The sequence below is a fragment of the Peromyscus californicus genome, unplaced genomic scaffold (assembly GCF_007827085.1).
Source record: "Peromyscus californicus insignis strain IS unplaced genomic scaffold, ASM782708v3 Scaffold_8__1_contigs__length_139910024, whole genome shotgun sequence".
NCBI classification, from domain to species: Eukaryota; Metazoa; Chordata; class Mammalia; order Rodentia; family Cricetidae; genus Peromyscus; species Peromyscus californicus.
This window is the reverse complement of record NW_026294606.1, coordinates 784993-807435: the sequence shown is the minus strand read 5'-3', so window position 1 is coordinate 807435 and position 22443 is coordinate 784993. Positions and strand designations below refer to the sequence as shown.

The window sequence follows — 22443 nt, the reverse complement described above, 5'->3', positions numbered from 1 at the left end:
TGAAGATGATGCCCCAAAGTGCAGAGGAACCTCAGGTGACTGTCCAGGCAGCTGGCTGTTTCTGTCATAACTCACATTTTTTGGAAGTCGCTAGTTTGCTCTTCCTGTTTTACTAAGTAATATTATTTCCTTCTCGGGTCTCTGAGTGAGTTGAAGATTAGACAGCTGTAGTTATAGTTTTCCTTGTTAAAGTCAGAAAAGAAACTCACTAAGAGGTGTTAAGTATAGAAGTCTGAAAGACATTTAAGATAGTTTTCTGTTGGTAATATAAGTTAGGATAGAAAGTGAATTAGGTACATTTTGGACTTACCAAGATAAGATAGATAATGGAATATTTTCTCTGAATTTGTCAAATGCAAATGGACTAGACATTGTTGATGTATTTATTGCTTGTATATATTCTATATAGTTATTGTACTTATTGTATATAGTTTTTCTTATATTAGTTATAACATTTTTTATTAGACAAAAAAGGGGAAATGCAATATTTTATTTGTGCTTTAATAAATAAAGCTTGCCTGGAAATCAGAGGAAAAAGGCCAGCCATTTTAAGTAAACAAAGAAATCACCAACGGTAGCACACGCCTTTAATCCTATCACTTGGCAGGCAGCATCTCTGTGTGTTCAAGGCCACACTGCAAACAGAGCCAGGTGTGGTGGCACATGCCTTAAATTCCAAAACTAGTTAACCATGGAGGTCTGGAGTTCTGTAGAGACAGACAGGAAGTTACAGAGCTGGGCAGAAAGAGGAAGTGATGTAGCTGGGCAGAGAGAGCAAATCAGATGGCAGAACAGCAAGGCATATAGGGTGTGGGTAAACAGGAAGTCATGGCATCTGGAAGCTGCAAGTTGGTGAGGTAAGGTTGGCTGTGGCTTTCCCTATTTCCCTGATCTCTCTAAGGCTTTCACCCCTATATTTAGCTCTATGTTTTTTATTTAATAAGACCATTTAGAAATTCATCTAAATTTTTGTTTGATTTTTGTTGTTTGTTTTTTGAGACAGGGTGTCTTTGTTTAGCCTTAGCTGTCCTGGAACTAGCTCTAGGCCAGGCTGGCCTCAAGCTCACAGAGATTCGCTGCCTCTGCTTCCCAAGTGCTGGGATTAAAAGCTTGTGACACCACCACCTGTCCATTAAACAATGGATCAGCAGGTAAAGGCACCTGCTACCAAGCCTGACAACCTGAGTTCAACTCCTGGGATCAACACTGTGGAAGGAGAGAACTGACTCCTGAAAGTCACCTTCTGACCTCCACAAGCATGCACAGGCATGCAGGCACGTGCACATGCAACCATTTAATTAAAAAGTCTTGGAGTCTAGGGATGTAGAGAGCACTCACCTAATATGGTTGAGGCCCTAAATTCTGTCCCCAGCAACAACAAAAAGTCTTGGGGTTTTTGTATTCGCTGGTTTCTTTGGGGCTAAGAATTAAACCAGTTATCTTGGTTGCAAGCATTATCAAGTGAGTGCCCTACCACCAGCTCCATGTCCAGACTTATTAAGGAACATCTTGGAATTAGTTTACCATGGAAAAACATACTCCTTTAGGGTGAGGGAGGGTAGAAAAGAAGCTTTCTTCCCCATCTGCCTGAGTGTGCTCAACTCCCCCATTAACATACGTTCTGGCAGCACTTCCAGCTGACCAAGATCTATCCATGCAGACTCAAGGAAAATAAAGCACCAGACACTCAATCTCTCAATGGAAAATGTGTTTATACCTCTAGCCAGTTGCCTTTGCTACCACTCCTTCAGCCTTGTGTGACTCCTGTGAAGTTTATGCCCACTGACGAAGTGAGAGAAAATGATGACTCTCTATCCTTTAAAGCAAGGAACCTGAAACTTCACTGGGGGGATCTGCCCAGCATGTCTCACATGCTCTCTGGCTATGTGAAAAATTCCAGTTCATATTCTAGTTTCAGGTGGAGATGCAGTTCAGTGACACACTACCTGTGCACAAGTTTGATCCCTAGCACCACATAAAGCTAGGCATGGTGTCCCACACCTGTAATATCAGCACTTCAAAAGTGGAATCTGCTGGGCAGTAGTGGTCCATGCCTTTAATCCCAGCACTTGGGAAGCAGAGGCAGTCGGACCTGTAAATCAGAGGCCAGACTAGTCTACCCAGTGTGAGTTCTAGGATAGCTAGGGCTGTTACCCAGAAAAGCCTTGTTTTGAAAACCAGAAAAGTGGAATCAGGAAGAACAGTAGTTCAAGGTTATCCTTAGCTACATAGGTCCAAGGCCAGTCTGGGAGACAAAGACCTTGTCTCAAAAACAAACAAGACCTTAGTTTCAGGTAAGGTGTAGCCCAGTGCTGCTGAGCAGCAAAAGGCCCGTGGCTCCATTACCAACAAATACAAAGTCCAGTTAGACTGTTATTTTAGGGAGCATGTCTGGGACTTAAGCCTGGTTACCCATGCAGTCAGTCCCCTCCCATCAAGCTCCTGGCTATGAAGTTGCTGTGGGATGGTCTGTATGTCAAATGCTCTGATTGGTCAATAAATAAATCACTGATTGGCCAGTGGCCAGGCAGGAAGTATAGGTGGGACAAGGAGAAGAATAAAGCTGGGAAGTGGAAGGCTGAGTCAGAGAGACACTGTCAGCTGCCATGATGACAAGCAGCATGTGAAGATGCCGGTAAGCCATGAGCCACGTGGCAATGTATAGATTTATAGAAATGGATTAATTTAAGCTGTAAGAACAGTTAGCAAGAAGCCTGCCACGGCCATACAGTTTGTAACCAATATAAGTCTCTGTGTTTACTTGGTTGTGTCTGAGCGGCCGTGGGACTGGCAGGTGAGAGAGATTTGTCCTGACTGTGGGCCAGGCAGGAAAACTCTAGCTACAGTGGTACTAGTCCTAAGAGTAACAATCCTATGCATGAAATATTGTGGAGTCTACCCAAAGAGAACCTGATCTCTGAGTATAACTGTTAGGATCCTGTACATGCGCAGCTCGGGGTCCTGTGTCTTACGTCTTACATCATCAGCAGGTGCTGGCAACTACGTGGTCACGCAATCTGCGCCTTAAAAAGCTGAACACGGACCCCCACTCTCTCTGTCTTTTGCTCTCTGCTCTGCACACTCTCCTCCCTCACCAGGCCTGGCTACCTGGCCACCCACCCCTACCTTTCCCTCCTAATAAAGCTCTAAAATTACCACTGGATTCTGTCGTGACTGTGACCTTTCCACACAGTAACCAGCACCGATTTTAACTATCAATAACCATAGCAAGGGTGAGGGTGTGTTAAACTTAAAACTCCCTCTATCCAAGATTTTTCAGAAATGATTGTTTAAAAAAAAGAACATCCTAAAAGATGGGTATGTTGGTTGGTTTTTAACTGATATAAATGTAGACTTATCTGGAAAGACAATCTCCACTGAGGAGTTGCCTTATTCAGACTGGCCTGTAGGCAAGTCTGTGGAGGCATTTTCTTGATTGATGATTGATGCAGAAGGCCCAATTCACTGTGGGTGGTGCCATCCCTAGGCATATGGTCTTCAGTTGTATAAGAAAGCAGGCTGAATAAACCACAGGAGCAAGCTACAAGCAGAGTTCCTCCATGGTCTCTGCCTCAGTTCCTGCCTCCAGGTTCCTGTCCTGACTTCTCTCTGTGATATAATTTGACCTGAGAGTTTTCAGCTAAAGAAACCCTTTTCTTCCCAAGTTGTTTTTGGTCATGGTATTAATCACAACAATAAAACTCTCACTATAACACTGACTCAGGTCAGACACAATAGGACAGGGCAGTGTGGTCAGATTATATCACTAGAAGGTCCCATGCCCAGCAGGCCCAATCCTCAGCGCTGACCCAGGGAGAAGCCACAGAACAGGCACGTTAGGCAGATGGATGCTCATCTAGAGTTACAAGCCAGGAATTTTAACAATTCTTATTTTTCTATTTAAGTAATTTCAGAGGGGATTTACCTCAATATTTACCTCATTCCAAGACAAACACTTGCCCAAATAAGCATATTCAACAAACTTCACTTCACGCCTTCTTAAACTTTTCCATCTGAGACCTCTTTGCCCATAGAATTTTTTATATTAACCTACATAAGTCACGGGTGTATAATTATTTTTAAGCAGTTATTTGGCATATATGTACACTTTCCATTAAAGGCTAAGCCACGGTTGCCTATCAGATGGATGTGCTTGCTTACTTTCACATAAAGAATGAATTTTTGGGTGGATATCTGTTAATGCAGGACACAAAGCATCTTCAAGATCTTTTCAGAGCTCATCAACATTTTGATTTTACAGTCATCAATGCTGAGTACACATGCCATTTTACATAAATATGTAGTACAAAATGGCATAAATATGTTTAAAGTCATTTCAGAAACTGTCAATTCTGTCCTAATCTCAAGGCAAAACTCAAAGATTTTGTTTGTTTGTTTAAACAAACTCAAGTCAGCAACTTTTAAAATCAAGTTATTTTACCACAACACAATCCAAAGATTGTGAAGAGGATGGCAACAGGAAATACTTCTAAAGTCTTTGTTTTCTATAATTTAACAGAATGTCTGGGAGAGAAAAGAACCGTATGTGCAGCAAAACCCTGCAATCTGGGAGGTGCTCCAGGAAGCTGGTTAATACTGCATAGAGAGAGGCATGCACAGTGGAAACCACTCTGCTGTAAACCAAGGATGCAATGGGGCTACACAGCACAAGCAAGGGTCGCCAGGAACACCTTACAGTCAGCCTGGTTTGATTCTGAATTAATATTTGCTCACTGCACACTTTAGAAACGTTTTACTATTACTAATTTTTAGCTACCCCGACGTTCAGCCACCCAGCTCTACATGAGGCTGAACCCCACAGATTAGAGAGCTGAGCCTTGTAGGGCAGTGGTGGCGCACACCTTTAATCCCAGCACTTGGGAGGCAGAGGCAGGTAGATTTATGAGTTCAAGGCCAACCTAGTCTACAAAAGGAGTTCCAAGACAGACTCCAAAGCTACACAGAGAAACCCTGTCTTAAAAAACCAAAAAAGAAAAAAAAGAAAGCTAAGCCTTTATTTTTAAGAAACAAGGTCTTTTTGTTTCTTTTTGTTTTTTGAGAAAAGCTGGCCTTGAACTCAGAGATCTGCTTGCCTCTGCATCCATGCATCACCACCTCTACCACCCTAATTTTTAAAAATGGAATCAAGTGTAGTGGGTAGCCATTCCAGCTTTGATCTGGAAGTTCCAACCCCCATTGAGACTTCGGCAACTGTCACGCCTACAAGGCGGGGCCAAGGGAGGCGCCTGGGGACCCGAGAGCTGGATTGGCGGGCGCTCTCTCTGTTGTGGGACCCTGGATAGTGGAGGTGGACCGAGCAGAGCTCCAGAGAACACCGCTGGACTGTGATACACCTTCCCCAGACTCCGCGACCTACCTATCCCTTAATTTGTAAGTTACGCCATTAAATAAATCTTTTAACTACGTGGAGTGGCCTTAATAATTTCACCAATAATCAAGGGCAAAATACTTGAAGATAGTTGGCCAAAGAAAATAAATGGCATATAGATCATAAAAAAGAAATACAAAAAAAAAAAGAGTAATGCAAATTAAACTCACAATGAAGAAGCACATCCCTTAGAAATGCTGAAATTGGAAGTAACAACACTACTTGTTGAAAAAGATGTAGAGTCATCATCATATTCCTATACTGCTAAGAACCATAATATAATAGTAATGTCTATTAATACAGAAAGTATCAAGTGGGAGCCTGACGCTCCTGCAAACAAGCCTTCCAGGTAACAAAGGTCTCAAAGGAAAAGCTGAGGGCAGTGAAAAAACACATCCAGCTTCCCAGTGCTCAGGCCCAGGGCTGCCTGACTACTGTCATGTCCCATAAGTCATACACTAATCAGGTTCAATATTCTATGGAATGTAAGAAGCCCCTTATCCAACAATGTCCTTGGAACTTTCCAAACACCTGTTGTAACCCAAATCACAAAGAACACGGTGTCTCTTAGTCTAACTTGATAATGTCAATTGACCTTGAACCCACTTCCTCCTTATAGCACAACACACACACACACCTTACCCACCTTATGGCACAACACACACACAACATACACACACACAACCTACCCCAAAAAAAACCTTAAAAGAAAATCCTTTGTTTTCTCTGGACTGGCTTAAGTTTTACTTCAGTCCTCCCAAGTTCCTTTTGCCAGAAGGACAATCCAATTGTGTGCCTTTGTCTGTCAGCTTCAGCTGTCAACTTGAAATAAACCTAGAATCACTTGGGAAGAGGAACCTCAACTGAAGAATTGTCCCCATCAGATTGGCCTGTGTTATCTGAGACATTTTCTTAACTGCTAACTGATGTGGAAGGGTCAGGCCCACTGGAAGGGTCAGGGATGTGGTGCCATCCCTGGGCAGGTGACCTTGGGCTGTGTAAGAAGGGTAGCTAAGCAAGCCCCTCCATGGTTTCTACTTCAGTTCCTATTTCAGCTCCTGCCCTAGGTTATCCTGGATGATGGACTGTGACCTGTCAGCTGAAATAAACCCTTTCCTCCCCCAGTTGATTTTGGCTGTGATGCTATCACAGCAACAAAGAAGCAAACTAAAACACTCAAACCTAACCTCACTTCTCCCTAATCCTAATAACAGAAAGGGAGACACAGGAAAAAAGAAAACTTCCTGTTAGAACTCCCATCTGACAGTGTGGGGTATGTAAACTGGTGGACAAAGAGTGAAGCAGACACCCAACACTGGCCTCGGGCCTCTGCACCCACCTGTACACATGTGTACACACAGATACACAAAACCTCACTGGAAATGTTTAGCAGTCTCCTGCAAGTTATTTAATTTTCCCTTTGACCTCGCCACTCTATTGCTATGTAAACTCTCAAGAGAAGTTCCAAATGTCTACAAAAGAACAGGAACACAAATATTCACAGCAGCTTCGTCATAGACAACAACTAGAAGCAATCCAGAGACCATCTGTAAGAGAGCAGGGACTCCTCCAATGGAACACTATTCCAGTAACAACCGAAGAGCAAGTGCATAATGCTCAGACCAACACCCACATCTCTAACCTCAGCATAGAGAAGCTCACACTTCAGGACTCTGTACACACAAAGTTCAGCCACAGGTAAAACTGGCCCACAGAGACAGAAATCAGCAGTTACCACAGGTGGATGTGGGGCACATGGAAGGGGATCCCCAAGAGAAGTTGACAGCAGTGGCTCCTGAGTGTAACCCTGAAAACACTCACACATTTGACTGTACGTAAGCTGTATTTTATAATGTCAAGGGGCAGGAGGTGAGAATAGCTTAAGAAAGAATCTCAGAGGCTGGAGAGACAGCTCAGCAGTTAAAAGCCGTACTGCTCTTGCAGAGAAACTGAGTTTGGTTCCCAGCAACCACATCAGGTGGCACACAACCATCTGCAACCCCAGTTCCAGGGGATCCAACGTCCTCTTCTGGCCTCCAAGGGTAGCCACATGCATATGGAAACACCAAACAAATATACACATATTACACATAAACTGAAAAATTACATTTAAAAAATAAAGAATCTTGACTACTTTGGATTTGTGAAAAAAGTACTAACAAAGTATTCTATATTGAACACAATGAAGGATAATCTTAACCTAATTAACATCAAAAATAATAATTTATATTGCAGCCTAAAACTAGAAAAGAAAATTATCTGGGAACGAGGCTCAATTGAGAGAGCACTTATTTAGTTTGGCTCCTCAGCACCGGCTACCACCAGTGTGGGATGTGAACCTGGGAACCCAGCACTGTGGGTAATGGTGGTGGGATGACCAGAAGTTCAGGGGTATCCTCAGCTATTCCAAGGCTAGCCTAAGCTACAGAGACCCCATAAGGATTTGCCAGAAAACACATTAAGGATAGTAGAAAAATAATTTAAGATTCTTCAAATAGCTTTTTTTGTTGTTGTTGTTGTTTTGGTTTTTTGAGACAGGGTTTCTCTGTGTAGTTTTGGTACCTTTCCTGGAACTCACTTTGTAGGCCAGGCTGGCCTCGAACTCACAGAGATCCACCTGCCTCTGCCTCCCAGAGTGTTGGGATTAAAGGCGTGTGCCACCGCCCTGTTCAAATAGTATTTTTATCTGCAGGACATGGTGGCACACGTCTTTAATCCCAGTACTTGGGAGGCAGAGGCAGGTGAATCTCTGAGTTTGAGGCCAGCTTAGTTCTAGGACAGCCAGACCAACATAATAGAGAGAACTGTCTCAAATTAAAATAATAAAAATATTATTTTTTATCTATTTTCAGTCAAAACTGCTTGTTCAAAACTAATAATAGGAATAGAAAAATTTAAAAAGCAGGGACTAGGGTGCTGTGGTCTTCACAAAGGTGTTCTTTGTGGGGAAGGGCAGTGAATGGTAGGGACTGAGTCAGGACCTTGTACATGCTAGGCAAGTGGGCTACCACTGAGCTACATCCCCAGGACTTCTAAACTATTTTTCCTTAGGATTATCTGCCCTTCCTTACATGCTAACCACATTTTATTTATATATTTATTATTTAAAGGTGAACTAGACTAAGAACAAGGAGACAGGAGCTCTGCTGAGGACACACCATGTGGCCCCATCTGTTCCAGCCTCACTCCTCGGTGTCTAGCTGTGCACTACAGCCCCACTCCTGTAGGGTCCAGCACAGCCCTCTGCAGAGACGGTGCCTGTGCCCACTCTGCCTGTCCGCTGCTCTAGTGCACAGCAGGCTTACAGGCACCTGGTCTCTCAGTTCTAATTTATAACCGATGAGAAGTGGGAAGCCCACAGCCTCCCTGGTCAGCAAAGCAAACACAAGGAGCTGGGCTTCCCCACCACTCTGGAGGCCTTTGGGGCATGAGTTTTGAGCCCCTAACACTAAGCTTCTCAGCCTTAGGGATCCCCTACCTAGCACAGGCACACAACAGGCACTTAACCAACACTGGTTTAATGACCAGATGGAAAGACAAGTAAAGCTGAACAAAAAGAAACCCTAATGGAGTCCATCCTGGTCTAAGCACTAAACTTGGTCACCTCAGCATCCAGCAGTCTAATGATAAAGGCACAGTCATCCCCACTTTACCACAGGGACTGTCACCTGTCATCTTGGCAGGAATGAAAATAAAGAGACACTGTGCCCCTCCCTTCGGCTCTCAGACTATACACTCTGGATTTCCCCAGAAATTCCATGTTGAGAAAAGGGAGAAACTAAAGTCTGGAGCTAGCCAGGAGGAACTTTCTGATAACTAACTAAACTGAAGGGACTCTAGCCAGCTTGAGCACGGCAAACATGGCTCTGGCAGGCTTTGCCCTTCTCCTCCATTCCCTCTGCCTTGCTAAAAACAGATTACATTCCTGAAGCTAGTCGCCAAGTTCTATTCCCTTATTTGGCCACTTCCTCCTCCTGTGGCTGACCACCAGTGTCCAGCTATCAAAGTATTGAAGTCCAGCAGTCAAAAGGCCCCTCTGGCTGCCCTAATTAACATGCCCAATCAAAATTGAATACCTCATCCCAACATGGAGTTTCCCTTTTACCTTTATAAACTGCCATTTGTCTGTGGGCCATGTCTGTCTACTCTCTACTCAGAGGCAGTCCTTTGCCACCCCCATCCAGGAAAAACATCCCCTCCCCCTCTTCCTTGTTCCTTTCCCCTCCCCCTCATCCTGTCTCCAGTCTTTGTCTCTTATTCCTGCCCTTTGTTCCTCTGGGGCAAATCTCCTTTGTGTGGAGAATTCGGTCTTGGGGTGTCTTGTGCCTTCATAGAGAATGATGATGGGTGGGTGCTGTGGGATGGTCTTTCTGTATAATGTGAATTTTTTCTAGATCTGAGGATCGAACCCAGGCCTTGTGCTTGCTAAATTCCCAGCCCCATATTTGTTGCTCCCATTGGTTAATTGTTGCTTTGGCAGAGTCAGGGGCAGATGCCATCAAGCCACCCAAGGAGCAAGATGCCAGCAGACCAGTGGTAACACCATGTGGCAATATATAGATTAACAGAAATGGGTTAATTTAAGATGTAATAGCTAGTTAGCAACTGAGCCAAAGACCAAACAGTTTGTAATTAATATTAAGCCTCTGAGTGATTATTTTATCAAAAATGGCTCTGCCCAGGAGGACGGAGAAACTCCAGTCTACAGGTGGGACCATACCTCAACCAGTGTTGCTTAGTTAAGCATATCTTGGGCCTGGCCTCACTATGTAGCCCTGGCTGGCCTAGTAGAACTTACTACATATATCAAGCTGGCCCGGAACTCACAGAGCACCTGCCTCTGCCTCCAGAGTGCTGGGATTAAAGGTGTGTACCTCTCTACCAAACTTGGACCTCTATTTAAACCTAAATTTCACATCAGAACCCTAGAACATGGACTTGGGGGGCCCCAATGATCTCTTTATTTATTCCTCTTCTCAATGTGGCCACACTGAATGAATTTCTTTTTCTGCTTTTCACTATGACTCATTTGTTTAACTGGCCTGCTGAGAACAGGTGGCCAAGGCTGGCTTCTCAGGGCTGCCAGGACCCAGACACTGAACCTAATAAATAAGGTAACAGAAGAAGTCATCAAGGGAGACAAAATAACTGTGCAACATCATTTGGCTTGTGACATCTGGGTAGGTAAATCAAAGCTCTGACCCCACAGAACCATCCTACGCAGTTAGAACTAACTCAGGGGAGGGGCATGTGCAGATGCAGCTAAGGAAAAAGGCTTTCTTCTCTTTTTTGGCACAGAGTCTCATGTAGCTCAGCCTGACCTTGGATTTCTGATGTTCCTGTCTCCACCTTCCCAGTGCTGAGTATAGGCAGGCACCACCTTGACTGGTTGATGCAGTGCTAAGGATAGAACTCCAGGCTTTGTGCATGCATTACTGACTATGCCTTGTCCTCAGCTCATTTCTGATTATTGCATCACAGCATGACTTCTGTGAATGCCTGGTGGTAAGTAATTAAGTAGCTCAGGGAAGCAAATCCCACACCAAACTGCCTATTTTGGATCAGATGGCATGCAAGATTTAAAAAAAAAAAAAAAAAAAAAAAAAGACAGTGTGATAGGTGCAATGAAATCCATGCATGTGAGCCTTCCCCAAGCTCTCTGTGTCTTGAGGAAACCGTGACTCCAGAGGAGTCACTGCCCAGTAGAGTGAAGGAAGAAGGAAGCAGATGGGGTGCCCACCAAGAGCCCTATATCATCAACCCAGACAGCCAAGCCATGCTGCTCTGTCAGGCGTCCCCACCTTTACTTACAGGTCACTTAATTACAACGGATTTCCCTGTGGTGTCATTTAGCTCCCTGCCACAGCCGTTGTGCTGCACAGGCCTGGCATCAGCTCCACAAGAAGTGGGAAGCCAAAGGCTCTTAAGACAAGCTGTGTGCACGCTTTGATTTTTTTTTGAGGGCAAAAAGCTCTGTGTATATTTTTCAAGTTGATGTGACAGTGCAGAGTTAGCCCACGTGAAACATCTCTGACATCTAAGTCATGCCGACCCCCTGGCACCCAACAACCCCCAAGAGACCATCTATTCAAATAATAGTACTAGACTTCAGAGCTGAGGATGCCATGATATACTCACCCACACACAGATACACAACAAATAAATGTAATTAATTTTTAAAAAGAACAAACATGAAAAATGTGTGTGTATGGTACTGGGGATTGAACCCAGAGCTGTGTGCATGCTAGACAAGTACTCTACCACTGAGCTATCCACATGCCTCTTTATTCTGAGATAGAGTCTCACGTGGTTAACTTGCAACCCTCCTGTTCTCGTTATTGCTCCCAAACTTGTCCCTGAAAATCCCCTAATATTTCTAAATTATTAGGGGCGATTTTGTCTCTTTTAATAGTTGCCAGGCAGTACCATCAAGTGTAACCAGAAGTCACCATGAACTCTGACACACATAATGTGTTAAGAACCCATAATAATAATTGCACCCTCAGTTCAGGAGCAGGCTTAAAGGGCTGGGTAAGATGAGAAGCACTAATTAATATAATAATTCTAAAACTGCCAACTGATATTCAGTAGACTAAGGAAAAATTATCTCTCATGCTTCCAAAGTCAAGACTTCAGTTTCTGAATCTGGACTCCAGGAGAAAGCTTCAGTTTTGTTCAATTACATGTCTGACAGGGTGCGCAGTAAGTTTATTTTCCTTGTACTAAGAAAAGAATGAATTTTTCCCAAAGGAAACAAGGTATCATGCAAGGCTTTGGTAAGAGAATGCAACCAAAATGGTACCAGTGGAAGGCCATGTTTAGTTACTAACTCACATCCTGTAACCCATGACAGTCCTGCTTCCTAACTGTATAACTTCATACATACCTGTCACACAGCCCATCAAAGTCCTGAGCAGCTAAACCTGGAGGGTGTCTATCTTGCAATAGTTCCAAGAATGCCTAACAGTTGTTATCTCGCTTGTTAGAAAACAGACTTAAGGTTGGCTTCATACACTTGCACACACTCCATTTAGCTGAGAACAAAGAGTTCCTGGAAATGGAACTTGACTCTGAATCCACTGAGTCTCCATGGAAACCCATTCCTGGCACTGCACCTTGGCAATGGTTTGATTCTTCCAGTCTTACCACATTCACCACAGTCAAGATCTGCCTGCTCATCAACCTTCTGTATGCCTCACACAACTGCTAACAGAACCTTCAAGCCACAGTAATGTTTTACAAGACCTTCTGTAAAAAGACATCTTCTAAGTCCTTATTACCTTGATTCTTTACACACTTCACAGAAGACTTCACCTCAGCAATGCTGGTCTCATTCATGGCAGCTGATCCTTCAGCCCCAGCAAACAACACTGATTATTCCAGTAAAGCAAAGATTTCGCTTCAGCCAACTGTGGTCTTTTGTTAATCACAGTTGATTGTTCAGCCCCAATGGACTAGAACCCACAGGTTCTTTTTTTCCCTGCCCTCCTAATCCCTCAATTCACTGTTGTGCAACATATCCTCCCAGACTGAAACATTCCATCCTACAGGGAAGCTTTTAAAAACAGGAAGGCAAAAGCTGGGCACAGGCCTTTAGTCCCAGCACTAGGGAGGCAGAGCCAGGCGGATCTCTGTGAGTTCGAAGCCAGCCTGGTCTACAGAGTAAGTTCCAGATCCCGGGCTTAAACAGAGAACCAAAAACAAACACAGGAAGGTAATCAACTCAAAATAACTTCAGGAAGTCCCTGAAACTGATCAGATTAACTAGGCCCCTCTCTGCTAGAGTAAACAAAAGCTGAGTGATCCTCTCAGACAAAGTGAAGTCAAGTTGCAAAGACAGCTAACTTTCAGATAAGTCAAACTGCAAAGAAGACTGAAACCAGATAAGCTGCCCAGGAGAAGCATGAACTAGCCTGGCTGACTGAAAGAGGTTCAGACCAACTGAGGCACCTAGAAAGGGCAATCTCCAACCTGTTGAGCTGCCATGCTTATGTGATTACCCACGTTAGGGTGGGGGCTTTGGTGAGGAAGTGATCTTAAGTCATTTCTGCTCAAGTACTTCAATGCCCCCCCCAATCAACAGGAAGTAGTCTAATGATAATGCCATTGCCTTTGCTAACCCCTGATTGTTTATTAATAGTAAAGAAAAAAGGGTAATATGGGGTAAAAGGTCTGACTCCACTTCTGGATTTGGAAATCCACCAATGCCCACCCTTAACCCCCTCCCCAAGAAACCCAATATAAAGCCTGCCTTCCACTCAGTTCGCTGCTGCTGCTCTGCCGAAGAGAGGCAGCCATCCTCTTGAGTTTTTCCCACTAAACTTCCTGTGTGAGGTTTGCTGCACAGTGTGACTTCATGGTATTCCTTGGCTCCCAACTGCTTGGAAACCTTTCTCCTCAGTGCTGTAACACTTACACCCATATTCTTGTAAATAACCCCAATAAAACTCATTGGTTCATCAGATTGAACTAAAGACTCCATACTTCAGCCTGTCATGAGTTCCCTATCTAGGGTGAGGAGTAGATGTGTGTGTTGCATCTCCCTAGGAAAAGTTTTGTCACACAACATTCACAGATTCTTAATTCAAATTATCACATAAACAGCACTGATCATCTCTCCTAGTTTTCTCTCTTGCTGTGATAAACATCATATAACATAAACATCATGACCAAAAGCAACTTGGAGAGAAAAGGCTTTCAACTTACAGACTATCACAGAGGTTGTCAAGGCAGGATCTGGAGGCAGGAACTAGACAGAGACCATGGAAGAATGTGGAAGAACACTGCTATGGTTTACTCTCCAGGCTCACATTCAGCTATCTTTCTTATACCTACCAGGATCACCTGAGCAGGGTGGCACCACAGTGGCCAGTGCCCTCCCACATCCATCATCAATCATTCATCAGACTTGCCTGCATGCCAATCTAATGGAGGCATTTTTCTCAGCTGAGGTTCCCTCTTCTCAGAAGACTCTAGCTTGTGTCAAGTTAATGGAAAAACAAACAAACCAGCACACATGAGTTCTTGAAGAGAGCCTTGTCAGGTTTGCACTGCCAACACCCAGCCTGGTATTTTCCCATTGGTCCAAAATGCCAACTAGCACTGGGCGGCGGTGGCGCACGCCTTTAATCCCAGCACTCGGGAGGCAGAGCCAGGCAGATCTCTGTGAGTTCGAGGCCAGCCTGGTCTACAGAGTGAGTTCCAGGACAGGCACCAAAACTACACAGAGAAACCCTGTCTGGAAAAAACAAAAAAACAAAAAAACAAAAAACAAAAAAAAAAAAGAAAGAAAAAGAAAAAGCCAACTAGCAAGACCCAACACAATGACATTTACTAGGGGCAGAGGGTGCATGCAATAAGAAGTTAAAGTATCACAATAAAAAACAGGGAGAGAAAACCTAACTACTTAACTGCAGCAAGTAATTTAAGAACCTCATCCAGGGGCTGGCATTTTGGCTCAGCTGTAGAGTACAAGCTTAGCATATATAAAAACTTGAGTCAATTCCTAGTACTATCCTCCCCCAAAAAAAGTCAGGAGTGGTAGAACAGGCCTTTAATCCCAGCACTTGGGAAGCAAAGGCAGTTGGATATTTCTGAATTCAAGGCCAGCAGCCTTAGTCACAGAGTGAGTTTCCACAAGTAGATGATCAAAGCCAACCTCAACTACATTGAGCTACATAGTGAGTTCAAGGCTAGCCTGAGCTACATAAGGCCTTGTCTAAAAAAGAAAAACCTAATCCCCTCCCCATTTCCAGCACAGTTCAACTGCATCAACATTCCTTTCAAGGCTTTCTCTACCTAGGAGACTGCTTGGCCCAGTGTGACAGTCCCTGAAAACTCTGTCACCAGTAGCCCTCAGACAACGACTGAGTTACTGGAGTATAAACATAAGAGGCCCCTGGACACTCTGGTAACTGCAGGCTAGACCCCAAGCTGGATTCCAGGTCTCTACAGCAACAACTTGCTAGACAATGGCACTGGGTACAGTTCCATACATGCCTGTTTATTTTCAATAGACTTCTTCAAAGACAATGTAATTGCAACAAAGCAGCATTACCTAGGGTTTTGTGTTTACAAAAATGGCCTTATTAAGAATTACTCAAAGCATAAATCTCATATTTCATGCTTGTTTCACTAGCTCATAAACTAAAATTAGACTGATATACAAGATTAAGAACAGCTCCTACACAAAGTCAACCAACTTGAAAGCAAACTAACAAAAAACAGCATTCCTATTAGAGGGGTGCTGGGTATTGAACCTGGGGACTCAAGTATGCTGCTAGGCAAACACCACCCAGTTACACTCTCAGCACCCATATATCATTTAAAAATGGAGTTCTTAACGTAAAACTTCAATTAAAAATTTAAAGAAGCATGCCTGTAACCCCAGCACTAGAAAGGCTGAGGCAGGAGGATTATGATTTTGAGGCCAGTCTGGGCTATAAAGTAATGCCCTTTCTCAAAATAATAATAATAGTAATAATAATTATTACAATAATGAATAAATGGATCCAAGTGTATGTTACTTTTCAAAATATCTCACACTTTCATTTTGGAAATTATGAAAATTTTCTGATTAAGGAAAAATTCCTGGGGAGATACATCTGCAGTCCCAGCACTCAGGTGGAGGCAGGAGGATCAGAAATTCAAGGTCATCCTAGACTATTTATTAAATTTGAAGCTAGCATGGGCACACGAAACGTGTCTCAAAGTTAAATGAGTGAAAAAATAAAATCAGTTCCTGCTAGCTGTAGAGGGAAAGTAAGAAAATCTGTAGAGTCAGCTGCCAAGTCTAACAACCTGAGTTTGACCCAAGACCCTCAGGGCAGGAGACAGCCTGCACGTGTGTATATGCTTGCACACACTAAATCACTGTAATAAAAATGTCTGGCTGGGTGTGGTGGCACATGCCTTTAATCCCAGTACTCAAGAGTCAGAGGCAGGCAGACCTGTGAATTTGAGGCTAGCCTGGTCTACAAAGCAAGTTCCAGGCCAGCCAGGGCTACATAGTCTCAAAAATTTTGAGACCCTGTCTCAAAAAACCTTTTTTAATTATAAAGAAAGAAAATAAAAAAAGGAAGGAAGGAAACCCCAGCTCACACTTCCAGGTATGCCATCATCCCAAGGCATCCATTTCTGAGTCCCCTCCCCTTGCAGACAGCAAGAGCAGCACCAGGCCACACCAAGTCTATCCCAGCTCCCTTGCTCAGTCTCTGCTGCAGCTCTCCCTGCAGCCATTGCAAGGATGAAACTGGAAATGCATTCAAATGTGTCTTGATTGAATTTGTGCTTTAAGCCCTTTCAGTTTCAATGATTTAAAATGAGAACACATTAACAGTGCAGTTAAAAATCCACGCTCAGCTGTGTTCCTAGCTTTATAAACTACGTCTTGCTGATATTTCACTATCAAAAAGAGAAGAAAAGCATGTTAAGATGCTTCAGCTCCATGTATGAGGCACTCACTTAAAACAAGCCACTTAGAAAGTATCTCAACAATAAATTCCAAATGCAGTTTAAGAACATCTTCCATAAAGTTAAGAACATAACTTTAATTCCATCACACATGCTTGTCAAAGCAATTCTCCCTCAGCGCCCTAAAGAATGTGAAACTTAGGGTATTTTTCTGCTCAGCTACTGAAATATTCAGCAACTTAATATTTAGAGACCAAAAGCAACTTGGGGAGGAAAAGGTTTATTTCATCTTACATTTCCAGATGAGGAACTCAAGGCAAAAACCTGATGGAAAATCTGAAGCCACACAGTTGAGTACTGGTTACCTGTCTTCAGTGAGATGACTAAGAATCTACTGCTCTCAGTATTCAGAGATAAGGGACACGTCCTTCCACATCTATCTTTAACCAAGAAAATGCCCCACAGTCAAGCAAGCCCATAGGCCACTCTGATGAAAACAATTCCTCAATTAAGATTCCCTCTTTCAGATGACTCTAGTTTGTGTCTAACAAGGACAAAAGTAAAGCAAAAAAGAATAATTTTTAAAGTAAAACACGCACACAGAAACACACACGAAGATACACCATAAAATAGGTCTTTTTTACCAGACACTGGAAAAATAACTGATACCATGTAGGAACAGTCAAATGACACTTCCAACATAAAACTGTCTCAAACTGATACTTTAAAGAACAAAGCCACATGGTTAAGCCCTTGTTACCTGTCTTCACTGAGATGACTAAGAATCTATAGCTCTTGTGTTCAGAGATAAGGGACATGCTATTATAAATCTTCCAGTCCTCTGCCCTCCTCCCTCAGTAACACTTGGTCCAATTCCTTACTCATAGCAATTGTACGATAAATCCTTATTAAATAAATATTTTAATTAATTCCATAGAATAATTCATACAGATGAGCAAAATGGAGAGAATGATTCAGCGGAGAAGGTCCTAAAATAGAGAGCTTTGCAGAATTTGAAATTCGTAAATGATATTAAAGAATTATGGATTGGGTATAAAAAGATCAATGTCATAAACTGCACAGCAGAGCTGAGAATAATTTCACTTTCAAATGAGAACCTGAAGGAACAACAAATTCCAGTGACATCAGGAACAAGATGTTTTGCTTTTGTGAAAAGTAGGCTGCCAACAGAATTCTAATGGGATAAAAGTGAACTACCTTGGAAATGGAATCAGTTAGTGATGGGGGTATAGAATTAATTCCAGCCCAGCTTCCTCTGCTTTCCAGACAAACGGACTAAATATGACTGGTGAACAAAACATCCTCTAAGAGAACTGTTTCTCTGGAATATAAATGATACTAAGAACTATACAGGGCTAGAGAGATGGCTCAGTGGTTAAGATCACTTGCTGCTCTTGCAGAGAACCTGTGTTCAATTCCCAGCACCCACATGGCAGCTCACAACCATCTGTAACTTCAGGTGAGGGGATCTGATGGCCCTTTCTTGCCTCCTCGGGCATCGCACACATATGGTCCACTTACATGCAGGCAAAATGCTCGTACATATAAAATAAAATATATAAAAAGAAAAAGTGAATAATTGAAATATATACTACTATATGTATGGGATCACTCACTCCTTTTTTGAGCAACTAAAAATCAAAATAAATTAGAATACTTTAAAAATTTTAAAATAAAACAGAGTGACTAATGCTGGAGCTCTGCAGCTCTGTCTGTGGTAAAGCACTTGCCAATCATACATGAGGCTCTGGGACTGATCTCTGGCACCCAGCTTGATTCCCTGTCTGAACCCAAGACAGAACATAAAAGCCCTTCCCTGAGCTCCAAATTGAAATGAGTATTTCATGAAATTTTCCTACTGCTTCATGAAAGAAACAAAAGACAAAACAGCAACAACAAAAATATATAAACCTGCCCAGTAGGCTCAGAAATACCTAGAAAATGGAAAGATTATTTTAAAGACCCTCTCTCAAAACAAACAAATCAAAAAGAATAGCTGTTATAACAGTTAATTATAAACATTCTTTCAGAAAGCACGTTCAAAGGTATTTCAATTACAAAAGACAAATTTTAGTACTACCAAAAATATTCACCACTTAGCATTCATAATTAATAAAATACCTGGAAATCACATTTGGTGTTATCATACACAGAAATCAACTCTTCTCATAAGAAGACCAGTTTCAGATTCAGTTGTAAAGATGGTAATCCGTAGTCAGAGCTGAATCTGCCACCTCAAACTAAACCAAGGACAGACAAGCAGAAACAGACACAACCAAGAATCACAACTCACAGGTGAGATTTTACTGTTTCAAAGTATCAGAAAGAACCACAAAGTAGGCAAGGGTCTGAATACCTTTGTTGGTGCAGTATCCATGAAAAGCTATTGAAAAAAGAGAAAGGGGCATAAAACTTCCATCGAGAAACAGGGTCTACGTGAGATGTACCTATCACTCTACAATAACTTGCTGTAAAGGCTTGCCACCAAGCCTGATACCACCAGGCCCGAAAGGTCAGTCCCTGGGCACACATTGTTAAGGGAGAAAACCAATTCTCCAGCACCTATGCTTGTGCATACACACACACACACACACACACACACACACACATTTACAAACATACACACACACTAAAGAAAAATAAAATTTAAATATTTATCTTCAACTTTGAGATAGTTAAAATCAGTTTTTAAAATTTATTTTTAACTATGTGTGTGTGTGTGTATACCATGTGTATACAGGTTCTCAAGGACACCAAGAGGGCACTGGATCCGCTAGAGCTGGAGTTATATAAATAAGAGGCTGTAAGCTGCCTGAAGAGGTGCTGGGAGCCAAGTCTGTAAGAACACTGCACAATCTTAGCGGCTGAGCCATCTCTCCTGCCTTGTTTTTGTAATCAATTTATTTTTTAAAATGTTTTCTACAATAATCCACCAATAATATTGTATTGGAAGCCAGATCATCTAAAAACAAACAAACAAAAACGAAAAACACCAGAAAATAGAGTGGCTGCTCTTGCAGAGGACCCAGGTTTCATTTCCAGCACCCACAACTCCAGATCCAGGGGATCTGATACCCACTTCTGGTCCCTGCAGGCACCAAGCACACATGTGGTGCATGGACACACATGCAGACAAAACACTCTTACACATAAAAAAAAATAATTAAAATCAAACTAGAGCTGGGTGTTGGTGGCTCATGCCTTTATCCCAGCACTTGGGGAACAAAGGCAAGTGGATCTCTGTGAGTTCAAGGCCAGCCTGGTCTATAGAGAATGTTCCAGGACAGCCAGAACTGTTACACATAGAAACCCTGTCTCTCAAAAAAAAAAAAAAAAAAAAAGCAAAACAAACAAACAGCAAAACCTAAAAGCTAAATAACTAACTTTGGAAGCTTAAGAAAAAAAGGAGGTAAAAAAGGCCATACTGAATGACTAGTTACCTCCTCAGACTCCAATTTTCTATGTCTAGCACAGTTTCATCACCTTCTGCCTCAACAACCAGTTGCATATGCAACTGGTAAAGGTACCTTCCAGGTGACAAATGGCTTTGAAATGCTCACATAAACAAATCTGTTCAGTTCTTTGCCCCCAAAATAAAAAAGATAATTCCAATATAAAAAATCTTAGAGGATGGAGGACTTGGGTGAAAAATATTCTGTAGCTAAGGTACAAATGAAAATAAAATGCTGTCTACTAAAGTTAACTTAACATTAATTTTAAAATTTTAGTTAGGCATAATAAGGCACATCTTTAATTCCAACACTCAGGAGGCAGAGGCAAGTGGAACTCTGAGTTTGAGGTCAGCTTGGTCCACATAGCAAGCTCCTGGCCAATCAGGGATACACAGGGAGACCCTGTCTCAAATAAATAAATATGAAAATAAAGACATTAATTTGGGATCTGGGAAGATGGCTTAGCAGATAAAGGTGCCTGTGATCTAAATTCAATCCTCAGAACCCATACAGTAGATTCTACTAAGTAGAAAGAGAGAACAGATTCACACAAGTTGTCCTCTAACCTCAAGACATGTTGGGGGCATGTGCACACAGGCACACACAGATAAATGTAAAGAAAAAAAATTGTAGCCGGGTGGTGGCGGCGGCGGCGGCGGCGGCGGCGGCGGCGGCGGCGGCGGCGGCGGCGGCGGCGGCGGCGGCGGCGGCGGCGGCGGCGGCGGCGGCGGCGGCGGCGGCGGCGGCGGCGGCGGCGCACGCCTTTAATCCCAGCACTCTCGGAAGGCAGAGGCAGGCGGATCTCTGTGAGTTCGAGATAAGCCTGGGCTACAGAGTGAGTTCCAGGACAGGCTCCAAAGGTACACAGAGAAACCCTGTCTTGAAAAACCAAAAAACCAAAAGAAAGAAAGAAAGAAATTGTAATTCATGATAATTTTTAAAAATCTTTTTCTGGCTTTTGACCCTTCCATATAACATGTCTCTGCTACGCGTGAAGTAACAGAAGAGCCTCAGAAAGGCAACTGCTGCTTTATAAAACAAAAGAGCAAACTAAGACCAGGCCCCCAGTAAACTGGCAATCCCAGATCAAACCCTTGAGAGGCCATCTGTGGAATACTAAACATACAGATAGGATAGGACTCAATCATGCTTGCAATTAACCATCCTGAAAAATGGTTGTTGGCTCAGTATGTGTTTGTTTTACTTTCTAAAACCTTCTGCCTGTGGCTCCCACATGAAGACACATGTAAACTTAGCAACCTATAAGCTCTCCGGGATAATAGCTCAGACATGAATCAGAGCTTTGGTGTAGTGCTACTCTTTGAAGTTTTTAAAGAACACTCGTCAGTGTCTCTGAAGGCTGGCCTCACCGATGGCTCTGATGCATCCTGTGACAGCCGTGCGGCAGCTGGGAGCTGTCAGCGGACAGCACTGCCTCCGTGCTGATTCACAGATAAGGGACTGCATGCTTCTAAGCTGGGAGGAGCCTTCAAACATAATGACCTTCTTCCCCTGACACTCCACCACTGTCACCCGGGAAACCCTGGAGCACAGTGCAGCCTGGATCCTCAGCATTTGGGCAACAGGCCATGGTGTTCCCAGTCATCCCTTTCACTTCATCTTTGACACACCGGACAATTGAGGCTCCAAACAATTGTGAACAAAATCAGCCTGCACTCAGTCCCAGTGAGTGGTAGCAGGGCCAAGTAAGGTTTCTCCTGAGTCCTTAAGCCTTCCAAAACCTTGGCCTCACAGACCTCACTCTTCAAAAACTGACCCACAGCCGGGCGGTGGTGGCGCACGCCTTTAATCCCAGCACTCGGGAGGCAGAGTCAGGCGGATCTCTGTGAGTTCGAGGCCCGCCTGGTCTACAGAGTGAGTTCCAGGAAAGGCGCAAAGCTACACAGAGAAACCCTGTCTCGAAAAACCAAAAAAAAAAAAAAAAAAAACTGACCCACAGATTTCAAGCTCAGCACACACTTGCCATCCTCTATCTCTCACCTTCACCCTCCAAGTTCTGTTTTCTCAATTCACACACACACACACACACACACACACACACACACACACACACACACACACAAACACACACCAGAGGTGTCCTGGTAATGTGTCTTTAATTTTAGCACGTGAGGTATTGTAGAATGAACGACATGTCTGAAAAGTTGG

At 43.1% G+C, this 22443-nt stretch overlaps 1 protein-coding gene across 15 annotated transcripts in view; it reads right to left on the bottom strand.

The window, feature by feature from the left end:
• The window catches only part of Cdc14b (cell division cycle 14B), a 115045-nt gene that overhangs the window by 84561 nt on the left and 8041 nt on the right, over nucleotides 1–22443 (bottom strand). For 8 of the 15 annotated variants that reach the window (XR_008215831.1, XM_052728718.1, XM_052728727.1 and 5 more), the window contains exon 2: nucleotides 19179–19205. The exons of the other annotated variants lie outside the window; for them this stretch is intronic. Coding sequence is in view for 7 of the 8 variants with exons in the window: in XM_052728718.1 (XP_052584678.1) it covers nucleotides 19179–19205 (27 nt within the window). In the remaining variant the exon portion in view is untranslated. The remainder of the gene's footprint in view (nucleotides 1–19178; nucleotides 19206–22443) is intronic. 15 annotated transcript variants of the gene reach the window in all.